Genomic DNA, 21,677 nt, shown 5'->3' on the forward strand with positions numbered 1-21,677 from the left:
GACTTGTGTGTGTTGCCTTTCTGAAGCTGTGAGCAATGATGTCAGTTATCAAGAGTAAAGTCATAGAGCTGGATGCTCTGTTCCAGGGCTGAGACCAGACTTACATCCACAGCTATCATCATGTTAGCTCACGTTTAATTTTCGTTTGTTTCTACCACCAGTTTGATTGTTTGAACATTGTCAGATTCGTTTTTGTTTTAGTTTCTTTTATCATCTTTGGTTGAGAACAGTTTCTCGTTCTCTCAGCCTTTACCTGGGGGCCGTCCTCTGTGTCTGCTGGGTTGGGCTCACGCTTGCTGTCAAGCTGTGTGTCCTAGAACAGGACTGGGACAACATCAATATACAAATGCAGAACATTTAATGGCCTTCAAGTTTGGGTCTTCTATCATATTGTACTGGTTTGCTACTCTCCAGTATGTACTCTGTACTGTCAGGTCCATGTGTGCAGACTTAATCAAAGGGTTAAACAAGACCACTGCATTAACTGTTTAAGAATTACACCTTTTTTATTACCTACTCTTATATTTTCAGAGGATTAAAATTAATTGGACAAACTAACATAGTTTTATATATAAGTATTGCAAAAATAAATCTAGAGCTCGTTAGCATCGCTAGATACTGTCTGCCTCTCCTGACCAGAATTCAGCTGCTCGTGTTATCACTAGAGCCTCTTCTACTCACTACATCGCTGTCATCAGCTTTCCAAGTGACCGATGTAAAAGCAGGACTCAAACGCAGGACCAAGTGACAACAGTGCATGTGTCTACAGTCCATATTAAACACAGTTCACAAACAGCTGTGATGGTCCAGTTTCCTCGAGGCTTCCACAAAGTCCAGGCAGAGTCCAGGACTCTCCAAAATCTTCAAACAGTCCCGAACACAGGTTGTTTGTTTTTACTCACAGTTCAATTTGTGAATTGATATCACTTTTTTCAGGAGATTTATGTCTGCAGGATAATTCTCTCACCTGTGCAGGACAAAAAGAATTAGGATCTGATAGGCAAGGCAAGTTTATTTGTATAGCACAATTCAACAACAAGGTGATTCAAAGTGCTTTACAGAGACATTAGAAACAAAAACAGATAAAAAGCATGATTTAAAATTGATTAAAACAAGCAAACAAACTAACTAATTAACAAACAAACAAAACAGTATATAAAATCAAAACAGATAAAATCAGAACAGTAGATAAAATCAGTAGTTAAATGTAAGTTTTGAAATTTAAGCTTAAAAGTGTGGATTTGGTGCTTTATTCAAATGCAGCTGAGAACAGGTGAGTCTTCAACCTGGATTTAAATAAACTGAGTGTTTCAGCTGATCTGAGGCTTTCTGGGAGTTTGTTCCAGATATAAGGAGCATAAAAGCTGAATGCAGCTTCTCCGTGTCTGGTTCTGACTCTGGGAACTGATAAAAGACCGGATCCAGATGACCTGAGGGATCTGGAAGGTTCATACTGGGTCAGGAGGTCATTGATGTATTTTGGTCCTAAACCATTCAGAGCTTTATAGGCCAGCATCAGAACTTTAAAGTCTATCCTCTGACGGACAGGCAGCCAGTGTAAGGACCTCAGAGCTGGACTGATGTGGTCCACTTTTTTGGTCTTAGTGAGGACTCGAGCAGCAGAGTTCTGAATGAGCTGTAGTTGTCTGACTGATTTTTTTAGGTAGACCTGTAAAGATGCTGTTACAGTAATCAAGCCTACTAAAGATGAATGCATGGACTAGTTTTTCCAGGTCCTGTTGAGACATCAGATCTTTTATCCTTGAAATATTCTTGAGGTGATAGTAAGCTGATTTTGTTATTGTCTTAATGTGTTTTTCTAAGTTTAGGTCTGCATCCATCACTACACCCAAATTTCTCGCCTGGTTTGTGGTTTTTAGATGTATAGATTGAAGTTCTCTGGTGACCTGTAATCGTTTTTCTTTGGCGCCAAAGACTATTACTTCAGTTTTGTTTTTGTTTAGCTGGAGAAAATTGTGGCACAACCAGTCATTGATTTCCTCAATGCATTTACCAAGAGCCTGTACAGGGCCTCGGTCTCCTGGTGACATTGTGATATATATTTGTGTGTCATCTGCATAGCTGTGATAGTTTATTTTGTTGTTCTTTATAATCTGTGCCAGTGGGAGCATGTAGATGTTAAACAGAAGGGGTCCCAAGATGGAACCTTGGGGAACTCCACATGTGATACTTGTCTGCTCAGATGTGAAGTTACCTATTGATACAAAGTATTTCCTGTTTTCTACGTATGTTTTGAACCAGTTTAGTACAGTTCCTGAAAGACCTGCCCAGTTCTCCAGTCGTTTGAGTAATATGTTGTGGTCAACTGTATCAAATGCTGCATTGAGATCCAGTAAAACTAGGACTGACATTTTTCCACTGTCTGTATTCAGACATATGTCATTGAACACTTTGGTCAGAGCGGTTTCAGTGCTGTGGTTCTGTCTAAAACCTGACTGGAAGGCATCGTAGCAATTATTCTGTTTTAAGAAGTAACTGAGCTGTTGAGAAACTGCTTTTTCAATGATCTTACTTAAAAATGGGAGATTTGAGATCGGCCTGTAGTTGTTCATTTGTGTCTTGTCAAGATTGTCCTTTTTCAGTATAGGTTTTATTACAGCAGTTTTTAGTGGTTCTGGAAACACACCTGACATTAAAGAAAAGTTGACGATCTGAAACAGGTCTGACTCTAAAGTCTTTGAGACCTTGGGAGTGACAGGATTCTTGAAAGGCTTTAAAAGAGATACAGATAGCTGACAACATTAAGGGAAACCTGAATGCACGTCACCTACGGACCACCTGCTAGCCGTGTTATGCTGTACATGGTTGTCGGGGATTTGGGTGACTTTGTTTTCTTCTGCCTTAGAGCGAGGGAGGAGGGAGCAAATGAATCCCAGCTGACCAGCTGGGGCTGAAAAAATAAGCTTGAAAGTAAAAATGCCAAAAACTGTGGAGATGTTCTCTGTTGGCTCCAACACTGAGCTAACCCCCTGTGATCTTATTCACTGTCACTGTCTAATATAGAACCATTAACACCATATTTACAGTCTGGCACACAAAACTGCCGTTTCTTTTCTTTCCTTGGAGCAAATACACGATTTGTGGTTTTGTTTTTAGTTAGAGTAAACATGGCAGGTGTATGGACACAAGGCTGACTACTCACATCAGCTCATCTCATTCATTTCCCAGCAGCCAAAAGTCTGGCAAAAATATATACAGAAACACTTCCCCATCAAAAAAGTTTATATTTTTTGAAAGAATGGGGTTCCAATACTTTATTAGGACACCTAAAAATGAATTATTTGTAGCATTTTAAATAATAATGTCTTTAATATTATTGTTGTATATAAATTAACATCACATTAACATGAAAAAACCTGTTGCAGATGTTGGATGTGCTGCAATAACTTGAGCTTCTGAGTGCACACAAGGCTGTGGCAGGCAAAACGTTTCTGCAGGGCAGGGATGTAGATCAGCCGGTAAATGGAGCGCTTCAGCTCCCTCTTCACCACGACGGAGTGGTGCAGCTTCCACATCACTGCAGCCACAGCACCGACCCGTCTGTCGATCTCCCTTCACTCATGAAACTGAGATACTTGGGGCAGGAACTCGTCCCTGACCCAGACTGGGCACTCCTCCCCCTTTCTGGGTGAGGACCATGGCGGTGCTGATTCTCATTCCTGCTGCTTCACACTCGGCTGTGAACCCCTCCGTATCGAGCTGGAGGTTACCACCTGATGAAGCCAACAGAACCACAGTGGAAGCCTTCTGCCACCTAACTGTGTCTGGAGATTCTGTTCATAACAATCATGAATAGAATCAGTGATGAAAGGCAGCCCTGGCAGAGTCCAACTTATTGCCTGCTAGGTGGGCCAAGCTCTTGCAACAGCTGTGGCTCGTAACTGACCCCGTACTCCTGAAACACCTTCCACAGAACACTTTGAGGGACACCGTCGAATACCTTCTCCAAGTCCACGAAACACATGCATTCACATTGAATGTCCATAATTTAGACTTTAATTTCAGGAAGTTTTATTAAAACATTTAGGCAGGTCCAAAGTAAGAGCGAATCAAATAATCTGCAAACATTACTTAAATCCCTCTGACCTGATGCTGACTTTGTTTCCATCTTTGGTGATGTTGGAGAAAGGACGGCACGACCAAATATGAAGATGCACTTATCTCTGCGCCACATTCAGTGGAAGTATGATGGAAATCCTTCTGAATGAAGCCTCTAACATGAGCAGATGAAAAGCCCAAAATTACCAAACCAGTTTGCACAGCCACAGGTTGGGCTGCAGTTTTTAACTGTGAACGTCTTGGATCAAATCTTCTGGACTGCTCATCTCGAAGAAGACAAAAGGGAAGAACCCCGAGTCTCACAAGTTGTCTTATCGTCCACTGTCCACCCTCACCTTATCCATCTCTCCATCTGACTTACATGATTCAACACCAAGTTGAAACTTTAAAATCACTTCACTGGGTTTTCCTTGTTATCCCTAATGTAGGAAACATGTTTCTTTCTACTTCAGTTTGTCTTTAATAATAATAATAATAATAATAATGGATTGGATTTATATAGCGCTTTTCAAGGCACCCAAAGCGCTTTACAATGCCACTATTCATTCACTCTCACATTCACACACTGGTGGAGGCAGCTACAGTTGTAGCCACAGCTGCCCTGGGGCAGACTGACAGAGGTGAGGCTGCCATATCGCGCCATCGGCCCCTCTGGCCAACACCAGTAGGCAAGTAGGGTAAAGTGTCTTGCCCAAGGACACAACGACCAGGACAGAGAGCCCAGGGATCGAACCGGCGACCTTCCGGTTACACATGCGATTCCCAACCCCCTGAGCCACGGTCGCCCCATTATTAGCCACGGTCGCCCCATTAGCACACTTTAGCACACTTTCACATGAACCTTCACTGTAACAGACCTGTATTACTTCAAGTGCAAAGAAAACCTTTTTCTTTCTGAGCGTTTGGTAACATTACTCTTATTCAGAATCATGTATAATGTTGAGTTGGTGACACATTCCTCATCTTTCACTAATCTGCCAAGATCGAAAACGAGTCACGTCCATGCACACAATCTGGGTATAAGAATCACTTGTATTCAGCACAGTTGGACGGTCATGATAAGCTGTATCAGTCCTCAGACAAGTGATGCCGAAGATAAGCAACAGTCACACAGCGACGGCTCAGGACAGCACGGCGAGCCCCGTTTCTCTCCAAAGCCAGAATCAGCTTCTGTAACGATCACCCATTCACTCCGCCCTGTGTGATCTGCTGGTCACTCTTACTTCCTGGCACCAAACTGTTGTGGAAATTCAGTGCATTAAATAAAAGAAGTCACGCTGTTAGAGTTATATTTGAGTTTATTCTTGCAAGAAGGAATTCAGTCACAACAAGGCTCTCCTGCACTGTCCCGGGGAATTCCCAAACAAAGGATCCAGACCCTACTTATACACAATGTGGGAGGAAATCTCCAAACTATTTGTCCTGCTTCCAACACTAACATGCTGATGTGTTAGTTTTTATCTGCTGTGTTTATCTTGATAAAATCATCCCAATGAGAGATGTGGTTTTGTGTATCTGTTAGGATCCTTGTGGCAACTGCTCTCCAGTCTCTGTGCTGCTGTTGTCATAGTCTTTGTGTACGTCCAGTGCTCCATACAGGCCCTCCAGCATAGCCAGTACTCTCCTCTGGATTGAATCCACCTGCTCCACTGGGCAGTATTCATCCAAACTGGACCTGAAAACACACATGAAGATAGTTAGACCCTCTTTCTGTGTCACTACACTGTTAAAGGACATTTAACCATCTGTGGAGCTGATTTACCTGGACAATGTCACCAGTGTGGGTTTGGGAAGGACCTTCAGGAAGAGCTGCACAGCTGAGAGAAGTCTGCCAATCTCTTCATCAGAGCTGATGTGATGAGGAAGCTCGACTGTGTCGCAGGTTAACCCTGCCTGGTGAACCTGAGGGAGGAGTGATGAGGCGAGTTTATTCATATTTATTTATATGTTCCCGTTCACTAAATATAACTTTATTGCTATTATTTATTATTATTATATACAATTATTATTACCATTTCATAGTCAGGGCATGAATTTCTTGCCTTTAGACTGGAAACCAGTTGAGGTAGTGAATCCATGCTGAAAAACACAGAAACAGTAAGACGATGTGGGGGCTGCTCATAGAGGCACACTAGCTCATCCCAGGCAAACAGATTCTTTCACTCACTGGTTAAACAACTGTAATCACAGGGGTGTTTGTTGCTTCAAAGAAATTTAAGGTGGAGCTGGCTCAAAAGCTTTCAAAAGGCTGGTGTACATTCGAATGGGTGATACGGGTGGGGCTGTGATGATCGAAGCTTGTGCCGACAATAATCAGGACAGAGCCGCGCTCCTCTGAAGATTCGTTCTGAATTTGTGGAGAGGACGAGCTTCAGAGCGAATGTCAACACACAGCGCGTGGAAATGTTGGCACAGCTGTAGAACAAACACCCAGACCAGATCTGTTCGGGATAGCGATGCAATCATTTCCACGCCTCTCTGCACCCCCATACCCCGCCCCCTTAGAGGCCGCGTCCATCACAGCTGCAAAACTTCACTTTTCTGTCATCTATCATCTCTTTACTGCTCACTCACAGTTTCTAACTAATTTCTCAGACTTTGTATCTGACTCAGTGTTCAGCTTAAATACAACCATGATTTAATCTGTGTAGACCAGGGGTCTGCAACCTTTAACACCCAAAGAGCCGTTTGGATGCGATTTCCACGCAAAAGAAAACACTTTTATGCTTTGTGTGAACAACTAAGGTGTGCTGCTTATGAAATCCATGAAGTGCTACAGAGAAAATTACATTTTATTTATGTAATGAACACATTTTGAACTCTTAAAGAAATATAACAAAAGGAAAGCTGAACTAAAATGATCCAGAAAAAAACAATTGTGAGCCGCCCTCATATCTCCTTTGGGCTTTTGGAGCCTTGACCTGACTTTTAAAAAGTAATTGGAAAAAAAAAGCTCGATGCTGCTGAAAGATGAAAAATAGATATTTGCAAAATTCTGCCTAAATATGTATTTTACCAGGTTAATGTGTGTGGCGGGGCGTGGTCTGCAGCGCCGCTGCAGGGGAGGTGGACGCACCTGAGCGGCACCCGCAGTCACGCCTCGCCGCCTTTACGTCTGTGCTCTCTCTGCTGTTGTGTGTCGGGCTGTGAGCTGCAAAGCTACAGCCGGCTGTGTGCGCACAGCAACCGTGTGTGAAAAGTGGTCAATAAAGAGAAGCTGTAAAGCGTGTTCATGCAAACCTCTGCGCACAGCGTCTGCAGGTCGAGGCTGTACGAGTCACTTTCATCTTCACGCAGGACTGTAAGCTGTCATCTGTGAGGCGTGAGCGTGTTTGTCTTTAACATAGTTCACGGTGGAGCTGCTGACATAATGTGGATCAGAAGATCCATAACTGGCCTACCTGGGGTTGAAAGTCTCGATAAATGCACGGCGTTTCGGCGGGTACACCGGCTTCCGCCAGTGTGACGCTTATTTTGAGCGATGAAAAAATAATAAGATAAAATTTTATTTTTATATTTCAATATCACAATAATCTTCCAGTTTAGAACTACAAGTTTAAAAAGAACTAATATAAATAAAATACACTTCAGCTAAATACTTGTAATTTATTTTCCCAAACCACGCGGAGCCGCAGTATAAGGACTAAAGAGCCGACCCCTGGTGTAGACAGTAAAAATGATGGTATTTAACGGGAAATGGACTGATTCTGTTTCATGGTGATTTCTACTCTCCAAAGTGGCAAAAACCCTAAACTAACACAGGCCTGATTCTATTATGGAAATCACTGCGTGCTAATACTTACTGCCTGTGCACAGAGTTCACTGTGTCACATACAAATACAGGTTATCATGCAAAGAAAAGGCCACATGTGAACTACAAATGCCATCATATGTGGAAAAAAGGTTTTATAAGATGGTCTGCAGCAAACTAGAAAACTGCTCTATGGTCACATTAATTTAAATTTGAAACCGTTTTTGGAGAGCATGGATGAACATGTTCCTCAACAGCAAAGATGCTACATACAAAAAAGGCTGTTTATGAGGGAGCGTGAGGTCCTTCAGTGTCTGCAGCAGAATCATGGCCCATCAGCAGAGGTAAGTGTGGTCTGGTGAGGCGCAGCCATGAAACTCATGAGACAGATTAAATAAGCCATAAGGCTGATCTGTGGTTATGAGGACACTTCTGTTCCTCTGTTTCCACCATGGACACGACCCCAGCAGCTTCTCTAACAGACGGCTCCAGCCCCGTCTCACGGACAGAGAAAACCTTCAACATCCTCTGCTGGCACAGAGACGTCTGTCGGATTATCAGATTAGTATTTTATGAACGTTTCACCCGCTGGAACAAAATCAGGGATAAAGAAAGTACTTCCTATTCTCATGAGCATAAAGCACAGGGACAGCCAGCTGGGACATTATAAAAACACATTCACAACTTTTCAGCTTTACCTTCAAACAGCTCAGTGTTTGACCAACGCACAAAGTTCCCCAGCTTTCGTTCCTCCTTTGTTACGCCTCTAATTTTCAAGTGTCTGTTACAGAAGATTGATTTACCCAGGGTTTGTGGCCCAGCGTGTAACCGTCTCTTCTCCATCATCATCCAGTAGATCAGCAAATGCTGCTTCCAGGTCTTCTAACTGGCGTATACGATGATCTACACACTCACCGAGCTCCTCCTTAAAAGCACACAAACACACATTCAGTGTTTATTTGTTTTGCCTTTAATGAAAGCACAGCGTTAAGATTTCTGCTCAATAACAACACAAGAGGCTTTCCTAAAAGCACAACATCTTTAAGGAACGCAGCGTTGCCTGTGCTGGTCAGTGTTCAGGTACGTTCTCTGTTTCTCCTTCTACTCTGCATTTCTACAATTAGCTGAAGTATTCGGATGTCTTTGTACAGATACAGCCGCTCAAAGCTGCAGCCGCCAGCTGCTGGAGTCGCCTTGGGGCACATCTGCTTTGCAGAGTGTCACCAAGAGTCAGCTATAGATGATTTTCTCAGTATAACTGTACGAGCTGTCCTGTAATATAAAGTGCAATGAGTGCTGCTGTGATTTGGTGCCATGTAAACAAACCTGCACTGAATTTGGATAGCGTTCACCGTAAACCTCGTCGCCCATCAAAACTTCCAGTTAAGTTTTGAAAATGTGAAATAAATGGATCAAACTTTACTGTCAGTTTGACCGTTCAGACATTTACAGCTCAGATCACCAAAACTATTGACAGGAAACAGTTTAATAATAATATTCCTCGTAGATGCCAAACCAGATGTGGAAGTTATTTCTGAGCCGGGTAGAATTTCATTTTCATGTAGATGTTTGCTGGGTCGTTACTTCTTCAGGCCTCTGTTTGAATTATAAACACATCCTTCATTATTCTTTAGATTTTATTGTGCACACTGTGCAAAAGTCTTCAGCGACCCATAATCCTCTGTGTTTTGTATACAAACCTTCTGTCTGGGCTTTATGGAGGCATCTCACAGTCGTTCTACGGACACCGACTGCTTTTTAAATCATTTTCGGTCCTGTCCTCGAACCTTAGAGGTAATGTTCTTTCAGCAGCGTTAGCTTGATAGATGTGCACTGCGTTTCATGTGGGCAGGCTGGGTGTTTGGAAATGTGAGCAAACAGCAACCTCATGGTGCCTTCAGGAAAACGGGACATTAGAAGATTAAAAAGAAACTAAAAACGAGTCTCTACGACAGTCGTGGTCAGAAGTTTTGAGAATGACGCAAAAATGAGTTTTGAGACAGTTTGCTGCTTCAGTCTTTATGATGCAATTTGCATATCCTGCAGAATGTGATGAAGAGAGGTCAGAGAAACACAAAGTCTTTCTTTGCCATGAAAATGAACCAACAAAGCCATCTCCACTGCACTGCATAAAAGGACCTGCTGAGACTAACGAGCACCAGGCTGGAGATCCTCATGTCATGCTGACTGCTATCACTAAAATGAGGGTGATGCTCAAAATCATTGTTCTTCCTGTTAACCATGGTTACCTGCAAATAAACATGTGCAGCCATCACTGTGTTGCATAAAACAAGCCCAAGAAAGTCCAGCAGGCGCCAGGACCGTCTCCTAAAGATGGGATGAGAGTGCCACCAGCGCAGAGCTTGCTCAGGAATGGCAGCAGGCAGCTGTGGGTGCATCTGCACGCACAGTGAGGCGAAGACTTTTGGAGGATGCCTGGTGTCAAGGAGGGCAGCAAAGAAGCCACTTCTCTCCAAAAGCCCATCAGGGACAGACCGACAGTCTGCAAAAGGTCCAGCGAGTGGGCTGCTGAGGACTGGGCTAAAGTCCTTTTCTCAGATGACGCAGTTTTCTGATTGTTCGGGGCAGCTGGAAAAAGGATTGTCTGGAGAAGAAGAGGTGAGCGCCACCATCAGTCCTGTCTCATGCCAACAGTAAAGCATCCTGAGAACGTTCATGTGTGGGCTCGCTCACAATTTTGCCAAAAAACACAGCCATGAATAAAGAACGGGACCAAAACATCCTCCCACAGCAACTTCTTCCAAGAACAGTCTGCCGAAGAACACACAGCCTGTTTAAACATGGCGGGGCCGTGAGGCCAACGTGATAACCAAGTGGCTCGGGGAATAAAACACTGAATGTTTGGTCCAGGCCCAGGAAACTCCCCAGACCTTAATCCAACGGAAAACTTTGGGCCAGTCCTCCAGAGGCAGGTAGACAACGAAGACCCACTAACTGTGACGAACTCCAAGCCTCGATTAAAGAACGGATCACCTCAGTCAGGAGTCAGACGCTGATCGACAGGGCAGACTGCAGAGGTGGGGCCAACACTGCAAATACCGACTGTTTGCCCTGCAGCAGCAAACTGTGATAACCAGTACTTGTACTGCATTCTTTTAAAAATGGGATTTTAACAGTAACGCAAAAATTTAATGTGATTCATTTTATTAAAGTGTAAAACACATCGATGGCTGAGGACGTGTTCCAGATATACCAATAGCTGTCATAATCAGAATCCCTGAACAAAGTTATAGAACTATACAACGCAGCAAGCCTGTAAATGAATGCGCCTCCACACTGCTCCCCCTGCTGGATACAGCAGACATTGCTACTGCTTCTCCTAAGTGTCTCTTAGGGACCTTTTAATCATGGTTGCATCGTCCATGTCACAGGTGGGGACATCATTACGGCCGTGCATCAGCTGCAGCAGGTCAGGATTCATCGCGGTGCTGTCGTTGATGATGTTAAGTGTATTTGTACATGAGTGGAGCGTCACACTCCACTCCTCCACAGCAACAGCTAACAAACACACTTTTGGAATCAGCTCTGGTGTCTTCCTCACTCACACGTGTGTTCTGTACTAATTTACATTCCTCTTTAACACTATTATTAATTCCCTTAAATTAAAGTTTAAAGTCTGTGTTTCACTCTCTTCTGTGTCATTCACAAATATCTATGGACTGTATGGAAGCTTGGTGGAGAAATGTTGTGACTCAAAGGATTTTTCACCTCATCAGCATCCAGGCGGGGCCCTCTGAAGCTGTAGAGCTCCTGGAGGATGGCGTACTCCTCCTGGACAAACAGACAGCATGTAGCTGAGGTGACTGTGTAATGAAGATGAACAGATGTTTTAAATGGACTGATTCTTATACACACATTCACCCATCAGCACACTCGATGGATGCGTCGGAGAGCAACTTGGGGTTATTGTCTTACCCAAGGATACGCAGACTGGAGGAGCCAGGGATCGAACCACCGACCTTGCGATCAGTAGGTGGGCTCTACCTCCTGAGCTACAGCCGCCCCGCCAGTGTAACACATTACATGACAGAATGGATCCAGTGTGTGTGGACTGTGCTGCAGGAGGCTGCTTAACACATTAACAGGGTTTGTACCACACGTTCATTTTTATTGGTTAATTAATGAACTCTCTTCTGCTGCTTCGTCTGGCTCCAGGTTGCATTCATTAAATCTATATATTTAGAAATGGTTTTCATGCAGCCCCATGAAGAAGTCTTAACTCGGATGGAGCATAAACGGGGTGCAGTCTGTCACAGGGCTACGACACCGACGACCATTCATGATCTACAATCACCAGTTAACCCAACCCCACTAACTGCATGTCTCTGCTCTCGGGGAGGAAGCCGGAGAGAACCCACACAAACACGGACAACAGGAGAAGCTCAGGACCTTCTTGCTGTGGGGCAGCAGTGCGAACCACCAACCACACAAATAAAAACAAGAAAATAAAAATCAGACACTTCTGCCTCATCCTGCCCAGAATCAACATCAGGACCATTTGTTTTTTTCACCAACAGACACAAGATGAGGACGTCTCCAACTAAAACAGCTTCTTTCAGTATTAGTTCAGTGTTAACGTCTGGCCTGTATTCACAAAGCTTTCTCCTGCTACCAGTAGCTGCTTGGCTAGAAGAGAGATCATTCTAAAAATGCCTCAGCAGTGGGATTGTTGCTACTATTGGACTCGGTCTGCTGTGGGGTTTAAAACTACAGCCTCCATAGCTGACCACAAGAGGAGATGGACGGATGTCCACCTGACACCCAGCAGCCTGAAGCTGTACGAGCCACAGAAAGAACGAGGGTGAGGATCCAGGACGAAGCGTCAGTAACACAGCGCCCCCTAGATCAGCTGCTCCATGAAACCCTGAGGCAGTAGGGCTGGGAAACAAAGTCCGGACAGCACTGTGATATTCTGTATGCAGATATCGATACAGGGACATCAGTAACTCTGGGAGTACTCAGTCAGGACAATCACACCACACTGAGACGCTGAGTTAAGTTACAGAGGGTGGTGCTAGCAACATGTGACCCATCACATGGATGGATATATTGCTCCGTCTGCACCGCCTACATGCAGCTCAACTCTAAAACATGTTTCACCTCCACTGAGACGAAGACAGAAAATCAGAACACCTGCATCTATAACTCTTTATTCTGTTAACTATGCAATTGTATTCTTTTATTTAACTGTACTCCTGATTCTGCCTCAGCTTCATCTCACTGAACTTTTTCAGCTTCTATTTATTTTATTGAACGATTCTGCTTTACTCAGGCTGACTTATGTTTGTTACCGTAGGCGTAGTTACCGTAGACACTATGTTTTCCAGCTTTAGGGATAAATACCGTACATTTATCACGCCTTAAAGATTTACACTAAGAACCAAAAGGTCAAAAAAGCACTTCTTCAGAGGCTGTGCTCTGGAAAACAGCAGAAGGCGTGCCAATCGACAGTAATGACAGTGATTCTAAAGCCGGACAAACGTCTAATGCAGTGGAACCCCGACTTACAAAGACCCCATTTAACGAAACATTCAAGTTATGAAGGAATTCAATATTGCTGCCCGTGGTGCAGCAAAACGCCTTCCGAATCATGTGATAACCCCATGGCTGTCGCACTTGCTGTTCCACGTGAAAGACGTATTGTTGTTGCAGCGCTATTTCGTGTGCTTTACGTTTGCAATTAACCTATCGTTCATTGATAATGGGGCTGAAAAAACTTCAAGTGATTGGAGTGAAAAGAAGAAGCGTGAAGTGCTCTCGATGGAAACAAAGAGAGAAATTATTGATAAATGTGAGCGAGGTCTTCCTCCACCAAGAACTTCGTCTTCAGCCAGCAGCGCCTCACTCAAAGGGCGATGGGAAAAGGTGCCTCGACTTACAAAAATTCGGCCTCATGAAAGACCCTCTGGAACGAATTTATTTCGTAAGTCGGGTTCCACTGTAGTTCAAGCCACTCAGATACGCTTCACAGGCGCCCGGCACACTCATCTTACTGGAATCCAAACTGGAGGCCAGAACATACCTTTCCCCCTGTAAAATCTTTTATCATCATTATTGTTGTTTACAATCTTAACCCATGAGCTCGTTTCATATTTGCTATTGTTTAAACTGATGTTGTTGTTTAAGAGACCAATTTAATTCAACAGACTAATAACAATGTTTCACAGTAAAACGAGCTTATGAGCAGAAGCTGAAACAGCGTTTCATCCAGTCCCTGAGGAAGCAGCAGAGTGGACGCGTACCTGTGTGTACAGTTCTTTGAACGGGTTCTTACAGGAGAAGAAATCCAGGTCGACGTCCAGAATGTACGGCTCCGTCTCACTTACAAATGAAGATATTCTCTTCACGATGTAGCTGGTTGATCCTTCATCGTCGACACCGCCTCCTCCTGCGCCATCGCCGTCAGCTCCATCCTCGGCTGTGCTGCCCTCTGCTGGTTGCAGCGAGTCAGTGTTTGCTGACGGAGGCTGTGAGCTGCTGGATTCTCCGGACTTCCTCCGCTCTGCTCGCGCTCTTTTGACTGAACATTCCTCTGTGTCCTTTTCTGTTCTCTGCTCTGAAATTAAATGTCAGATCAAAAAGTAGAAGAAAGGTTCAATTGGACAATAGCAGCGCCCTCTGCTGTTACCACATGCAAACTCCAAATCTCATCAAGAGCAAAGTAAACATATCCAAACACGAGCTCAGATGGTCTCTTTGATCTTTAGTTTAAGGAATGCAGGGTTTTCCAGTCAGGATGACACAGTTTGATTCGTCTGATCAATTTTCCACCTCATCCCATTATAAATGAGCGGCAGCCCAGAGGAGACATTTCTGAATCAGGCCTGGTTTAATGCAGAGGTGCCTGAAGGCCCAAAGATCAGCCACTTCTGCAGATCCTCACAGTATTTCGACAGTATTATAAGACAGTCTTTGTGATTTTATGTAGACGAACATTATTCCGAACAGTTTCTCCCAGACTGGTGAACCTCTGCTCTCCCCGGTCGTGTCACCCAGCACCTCCAGCTGCATCGTTTTAGTACTACTTCATTTTCCAGCCTTTTGCTGCCTCTGTTGCAACTTTTTTGAGATGTGTCGCCGCCATCACACGCAGTACCTGTCAGCGAGCCGTGACCTGCTCTGACGGGATCGACTCGGATCACGCTCAGGCTGAAATGCTTTGGGTTGTCCAGCTGCTCCTCGCACACATAAAGACCATCGCTGAGGAAGTAGTTGTCTGTACTGGTCACTCTGCAGAGACAGGAGAGGACGAAGACAGGAGATCAAGGAGGGACAGAGATGTCTCTTGCTGTACCGTTCTTCTTCCTGTCCTACCTGATGGTGGTGGTGGATGAGTCTCTGCCCACAGTCATGCTGTGTTCTCCCTCTCTAATCTGCTGGGCCCAGTATGGATGCAGCCACACCACAGAGGACACGTGACCGGCGTACACCATCGGCATTATCCAGTTTTCTATACTCAGTTCACTGAAAAAAGGAAAATATGCAAGATTGGGGTGACATAAATATCAGTTCACCCACATCCACCCACACAGTCCACGGCTGCAGTGGGCTCACGTCTCTCAGCTGCTCCCTGCAGGTGTCGCTGTAGCTCATACTCTATACCAGGGGTGGGCAACTCCAGGCCTGGAGTGCCGGTGTCCTGCAGGTTTTAGATGTGTCCGTGATCCATCACAGCTGATTTAAAGGGCTAAATGACTCCTCAGCATATCTGAAGTTCTCCAGAGGCCTGCTAATGAACTAATCATGTGACTCAGGTGTGTTGACCCAGGGTGCGATCTAAAACCTGCAGGACACCGGCCCTCCAGGCCTGGAGTTGCCCACCCCTGCTCTACACCCAACGTCCTCCTCCATCACACAGCATCATAGCGTGTTATGAAGCTTCCCTGTCACTCTTGTTGCTACCCTGCTGTCACAGATCATCCTCGACACCTCGCAGCGGCTCCACGGAGGCTGTCCTCATACACGTCCCACACCACCCTCACTCCTGACCACCTCATACAGTACAACGGCTCCTCTCTTGGCACCATATGATACGTTTACTGTTTATCCAAAGAAGACCTTCTCTACACGTCATCACGACTGCGCTCCATACTGCTGCAGACTGATCGTCTCTCCTGTTCCTAACCTGCTTCCAAACGTCTGTAGCTTCTATTTCCAACAATGAATTTGAGCAACACATCTGTAATGTGAGCATTTGTAAGCTGAACTTTTCACTGCAAAACTGTCTGTGGAAGCGAGTCTTACAAGTTTATATCCAGGCAAAAAGTCGATTTCATTTTGTTTTAACGGAACAATAAAGAAGATTATTCATTACGAATGATTGACTAATTTATTATTTAAATCATTTTACATGCATATCAGGCTCATTCATTCACCACCACCACGTGTGACGTGTTGTTTGAAGAGCTCCCACCAACACTCCTGCTGCAAAAACACAGAGAACAAGCGGTGCAGTGGTTCGCACTACTGCCTCACTGCAACAAGGTGCTGGCTGTGACTCGTGCTGTGGTGGTTCTGTCCCACAGTCAAAGACACTGGTGGTTGTCCCAGTGACAGACTGGTGACCAGAGGAAGCGTCTTGTTTTCTGTTCAAACATCTGAATTTAACCCCCCGTGCCTGCACATATACCCACAGTCACACTTACATGTGCAGGCATTTACTGGTATTTTCCATCCTTTTCCAGGAGCTGTGGGCAGTAATGACATACCTCACAATGCTAAGTGTGACTATTGTCATGAGGCACCAGCAGAGGAGATGAGGAGGCAAACACTCCTCCACACCACCTAACAGGGACCTTTCATTGGCTGTCAGAGCTCAGCATACGGATCAAACTGCTACAATATTAACCAAGACTTTGTGCTTTATACATGTAAACATGGCCCAACTCACACAGATGTACTTCCTACTGAAAGGCTGCATGTATTTATATATCTGCATCAGTCTAATCCTGGACCCTCACCCTGAACACTTCCACAATGCTGACCTGAAAGAACGAGCAGATTGTCGCGCCTTCTGTGGTCGGGTTGGTTTGTTTCCATGTTTGGAGCATTTTCAGTCCCCATCTGAGGGACTCTGGACTCCTTGTGGGAGCAAACTGTAGGTAGATCGTAGCTGTCACTTAGTCACACTCACAGCCAACATTAGTCAAGTGCTGAGAACACGACTGCGCCTCTTTTAGAAGTCGCCTTCCTTCACATCTTGTTGTAAACATGTGCAGAGACTAATATCACGTCATCACCTGAAGCACGTCTAGTTAATGTTTACGTCTCATACTTTCTTCCAGCTCTCACCTACGAGGAGCTTTGACCAACACAAGCCACAGTTTGACCCATAACGTACCCGAACAGCTTCTCCTTGTCAAACACTGTGTCAGCAGACATGTTGACAGGGATGAGGAGGTCAGGGTGGGAGTCCAAATGAATCATCTTTATGTTCTTCATTGGCAGATGCCTCGAAGCTATGGCCCGGTAGATGTGACACACCACCTGGTTGAGAAACAGTGAGATTAGCAATGTGAAGCTAATGTGAACGATAGTTTTAATATTATCATTAAAAGCACAAAATCTTCTTTGGAAAGGATTTCAACATGACTGACATCATTCGTGAACATTTCTACGTTACAGGATCAGATTACACTGCTGAACATGAGAAACAAAAGCAAAGCATGGAACCATTTACACGTTTAACTTTGCAACCCCTCAAAATGATGTGCCTCGGGTCAGTCCTGCTGTGGCCGAACTTCTCCTGCTTCAAGCACAATGAGATGAAAATGTAGCCAAATAAGTAACGCAGGATTATTACAGAGGTTCATATAATGAGCCTGGTCTGTTCTAGCCCTCGCTGACTGATGCCAGCCAATGGACAAACCTGACTCACTACACGACTGCTTCACATGCTTGGCGCAGTGCGAGTGTGTTTTTCAACAAGGAGTACAAAACATAAACCTGGGCAGTAGATTAGACCACACTGGCTGAACAGTGTGAGGAGGTGTCAAGCTGTTGTTGCTATGGCTGTGTTAAAAACCAAGGATATACCGTCCATGTTCACCATGAGTCTGTTAAGGAGAGGAGAACCCAGCGTAAAAACAGACTATGTCTGTGTGAAGGACCAGAACACAACAAACAACCAACAACTACAAGAAACAGTCCTTATTCTTTGTTTTGGTTTAGACATTCATATCTCACATTATGTCACTGAGTGGATTCCTTCATACTGGTAGTGATGAAAAGCAACGTGGAGACATGCTGTTACGACTCCTGATCGAGCTCCAGTGAGAAACCTGCGTCTGCAGATGGTGTGATGGGTTTGCAGTAACCTGTTATGTTGAACAATCCTATTTCCTGCAGATGACAAAGTGCTTCACCCGGAATCTGAGTGAGCGAGCTCGGACGTTTGCTACAAGAGCAGATGAGACTGCTCAACTCCAAAAGACATATTTAAGGTTTTGCCAAAGGAGTAACCGGCTCACTAAATGGACAAATCACTATTTCGTTCATAGAATGGGATTCAGTGTTTTAGCAGTTAAGACAAAGTAAACTAGATAAACTTGTGTAAAGTTATAAAATACACAATAATGCATCTGTAACAATAATAAAAATTCTCTATAACAACTTCAGTTTTTACTCCAGTGACGTCATGAGTGTCACGTGGACGGACCTGACAGTGATTAAAAGTCTGATAAGAAACACAAATCTATCACTGAGTTCATCAGCTCACCATTTGTCTGACTGTAATATGATATGAATAATCAACATTAATCTGCTTCTGAACACTGGGAGGATTTATCTCGTTCATATACAAACGGAGGTCCACTGTTGTTATAAGAACGTCTCGTTCGTTAGCTTTAGCAGAACTATGTGGTTGTGTTTCGCTGCTGTGTTCACACGGAGAAGGCTTACGTCGTGGTGGTCCTCCACAACACAAACAGGCAGCTGCTTGTAGGTCCTCTTCAGCGGCACAGAGCTCATTCTGGCCGCGGGGAGCTAACGTCTGAACCCTCGGTATGTAGGTTCATTGGAGGTCGCTAGCACTGCGTTAGTTTCCAGCACATAGTCTGAAAACGGTGGTTTGAAATGTATGAAATTCCCACCGAGTAACAAGTTATGACTCAGAACCAGCGGAACTCGTACCAGCACTGTTTATATGTCCGTGTAGAAACAAGTCAATAGAGCAACGATTCCAGTCGGCATATAGAAATTCAGCGACGAACGGATGAGAAAACATTAAAAGTTTGTTTTTATTGAAAAGGAACTCCCAGAAACACAAACGCAAGAGGATCAGTTCACAAAATGCCTGCCTTACAGTTTACTGAGCACATCATCCACGTTGTTGTACCGTGGGCTCAAATACAGCTCACTAGTCTCAAAGCTTGTCATAAAACAGAAGAGTCAGCCACTGTAATCAGTTTATATTATTTTGCTGTTTTTTATATTGCTTAGGCATAAAAATGGTAATCAAAGTACACGACTTTCAAAGAAATAATGTGACTTTTCCTTACAAACGTAGCAAAGTCTGGACACACACATCCACACTGTGAGACACAGAAGTGGGATGAGTGAAAGTCATGTTCAAAGCTACCTCAAGTTGTCCTACAGGCAGTGTTGGGTAAGTTACTTTAAAATAGTAACTTAGTTACATTACTAGTTACTTCTCTCAAAAGTAACTCAGTTACTTCAAGTTACTCGTTACTTTCAAAGTAACTAGTTACTAGGGAAAGTAACTTTGGTTTTACTCAGAATTCTCTTGTTAATGTGTTGCTTCCATAACTTTGCCAGTCTTCTAGCTTGCTTACTTGCCACAGTGCACTGTGCCACCTACCAATAGAAAGGAAAAGATAATGTGCATATTTCCACGAGAGAAATCCCACGCCTGGACCGTCATTGACTGCTGCCATGATTCTAGCCTACGTCACAGCGTCATGTGCGCCTTTTACATCCAACACAAAAACTGCAGTCGTGGTGCTTTCGATTGTACTCAGAACTCGGAAATTCTGCCTTCTGAATAGGAAGATGTAGGTAACACCAGACTGCAGATGAGCTGCATACAGGGCTGGACTGGGACAGAAAATTGGCCCGGGCATTTTGACTAGAGACCGGCCCGCCATTATAGGAAAAATCATAAAGCCTTTGAATGAAAACAAACGCTGTTGTGACAGTGATGTACACTGTTCTGATGGTATATATGCATCAATCTATCAATCGTTTGTTGTAAGATTCAGATAATTATTTTTTAAAAGCGAGACATTTTAAATGAGAATAAGAAAGAAAGTATTTCTTTGTGCCCCCCTCTCCCTGTTAATGCCCTACCTGCCCCCCTGGCAACACTTTGCTAGACCCGCCCCTGCACAGTTACCAGCTGTCAGCTGCTTAAAAAAGGATCCTGGGGTTATTTGTCTCTCAGAAACAGCTCATAACTTCAACTCATCCATGTCACCTAAAAGGTAAACCTGTTTCTCCATCACAGCTCTGATGATCCAGTAAGGACATCTCCTGGTTTCATCTTCATGTTTCCCTCTCACCACATATCCAAACCATATCATGACCAGCAGCTTTACAGCTGTGGCTCCAGCAAACATCAGCTGATACTAGAAATTAATATTAAATAAATTCTAACAACAGCTGATCAAGCTTAAATGTGCTGCTGTTGTTTAGCACGACATCCGCTGGTTTCCTCTTTCTGGCACAAAGTGGACAATTAACAAACGAGAGAGACGATCAGCTGATCATTGATCAGTTTCATGATTGAAGTAGAAACGGGAGAGGGAGGGGAGAGAATGAGAGAAGAAGAGGCAGCTGTGCAGCGTAAACACAGAATAACTCCAGCTTTGTGTCTGTTTCATTGTAGCTGAATTACGGGACAAACTGTTCCTTTTCACCTCAATAAGAAACGCGTAATATTTCTCTGAATACCAGACGGGACGGTTGGCAACTCTAATAACTTATGAACAAAATAAAGTTCAACATCATTAACTTCATAGCACCACCCAGCTGTATAGAAACTCCGTCATGCTAGCTAGCACGCAGTACGGAGAAAGTCAGAATAACGAAAATAAACTCCACCTACACTTGGTTCATATCTGACCCAGAGAGACTGCAGGTCATAACTTCTTACCTGAAGTTCAGTTCACACTTGGACCGGCGGCCGCGTCCCTTTTCCTTCATCCACCTGCTGGCCTCCACCACTTGCTAATGTTACTGAATCTGTGGAAGCTCCGCGATAGCCACCACACGAAGTAACGAGTAACGACCCTATCTAAATGCCAGTAACGAGTAACGCGTTCCTGATTTTGGCATAATAACTAGTTACCGTGCTCGTTGCCACAATGATAACGTAGTTACTGTAACGCGTTACTTAATAACGCGTTAGTCCCAACACTGCCTACAGGACATCTGCTTTTCAATGACCCCACACTAACAAGAGTGGAGGACTGAGCATGTCCTTAGTGTCACTTTGAACCTTTAATTTAAAAGCTCATAATTTTGACACATTTTTTTAAGTGACAAACTGAATGTGTCTTTAAAATAAATTGTGCTTGGCTTCAAACTGCATGCACCAAAGTTTAGACAGAGCTCTAAACAAAACCATCATTTTCTGATTAAAAGAATGTAATCCGATCCATTAAATATCACAAAAGCTGGCCGCTCATCACCTTAGCACGTCGGAGCAGTATGCATCACGTGATAGAGTGGCTGTGGAGTGCCTGTCGGTGGTCTAGTTGAGCATCTGGAGCGCTACCAAACCAGCATTTCATCTCCAAGGAAGCTATCGCAGCAGGGGCAGATCTAGAAGGGTGGCATGGGGTGGCAAGTGCCCCCCTAAAATGAT

General features: G+C 44.2%; 1 protein-coding gene across 2 annotated transcripts; it reads right to left on the reverse strand.

Annotated features, from left to right (window-relative positions):
• Window positions 1-5,360: 5,360 nt before the first annotated feature.
• Window positions 5,361-19,005, reverse strand: lg18h5orf22 (linkage group 18 C5orf22 homolog). Of its 2 annotated transcripts, XM_085254671.1 has the most exons (10): window positions 18,752-19,005; window positions 17,193-17,338; window positions 15,167-15,316; window positions 14,949-15,082; window positions 14,095-14,408; window positions 11,561-11,623; window positions 8,635-8,756; window positions 6,093-6,159; window positions 5,843-5,982; window positions 5,361-5,755 (listed from the first exon to the last, which is right to left on the reverse strand). In XM_085254671.1, exons 1-10 carry the CDS (start codon window positions 18,818-18,820, stop codon window positions 5,599-5,601), a joined length of 1,362 nt encoding a protein of 453 aa, XP_085110797.1. In that variant the 5' UTR covers window positions 18,821-19,005; the 3' UTR covers window positions 5,361-5,598. The 2 variants fall into 2 exon arrangements, with proteins under 2 accessions (XP_085110797.1, XP_085110798.1); XM_085254672.1 differs by lacking the exon at window positions 11,561-11,623.
• Window positions 19,006-21,677: the final 2,672 nt, after the last annotated feature.

This window comes from Mchenga conophoros, linkage group LG18 (genome assembly GCF_057382185.1).
Source record: "Mchenga conophoros isolate Kocher_MC1m ecotype Shallow Benthic linkage group LG18, M_conophoros_male_GT1.1, whole genome shotgun sequence".
Classification (NCBI taxonomy): Eukaryota; Metazoa; Chordata; class Actinopteri; order Cichliformes; family Cichlidae; genus Mchenga; species Mchenga conophoros.

Bases quoted from the DNA above. Each gene is read 5' to 3' on its own strand.
- lg18h5orf22 (XM_085254671.1), bottom strand. From the start codon at position 18,820: ATGAGCTCTGTGCCGCTGAAGAGGACCTACAAGCAGCTGCCTGTTTGT. The intron at 8,757-11,560 runs GTGAAAAATCCT...TGTGCTTTTAAG, and splicing joins CCCGCCTGGATGCTGATGAG to GAGGAGCTCGGTGAGTGTGT. The intron at 5,983-6,092 runs GTAATAATAATT...CTCCTCCCTCAG, and splicing joins CATGCCCTGACTATGAAATG to GTTCACCAGGCAGGGTTAAC.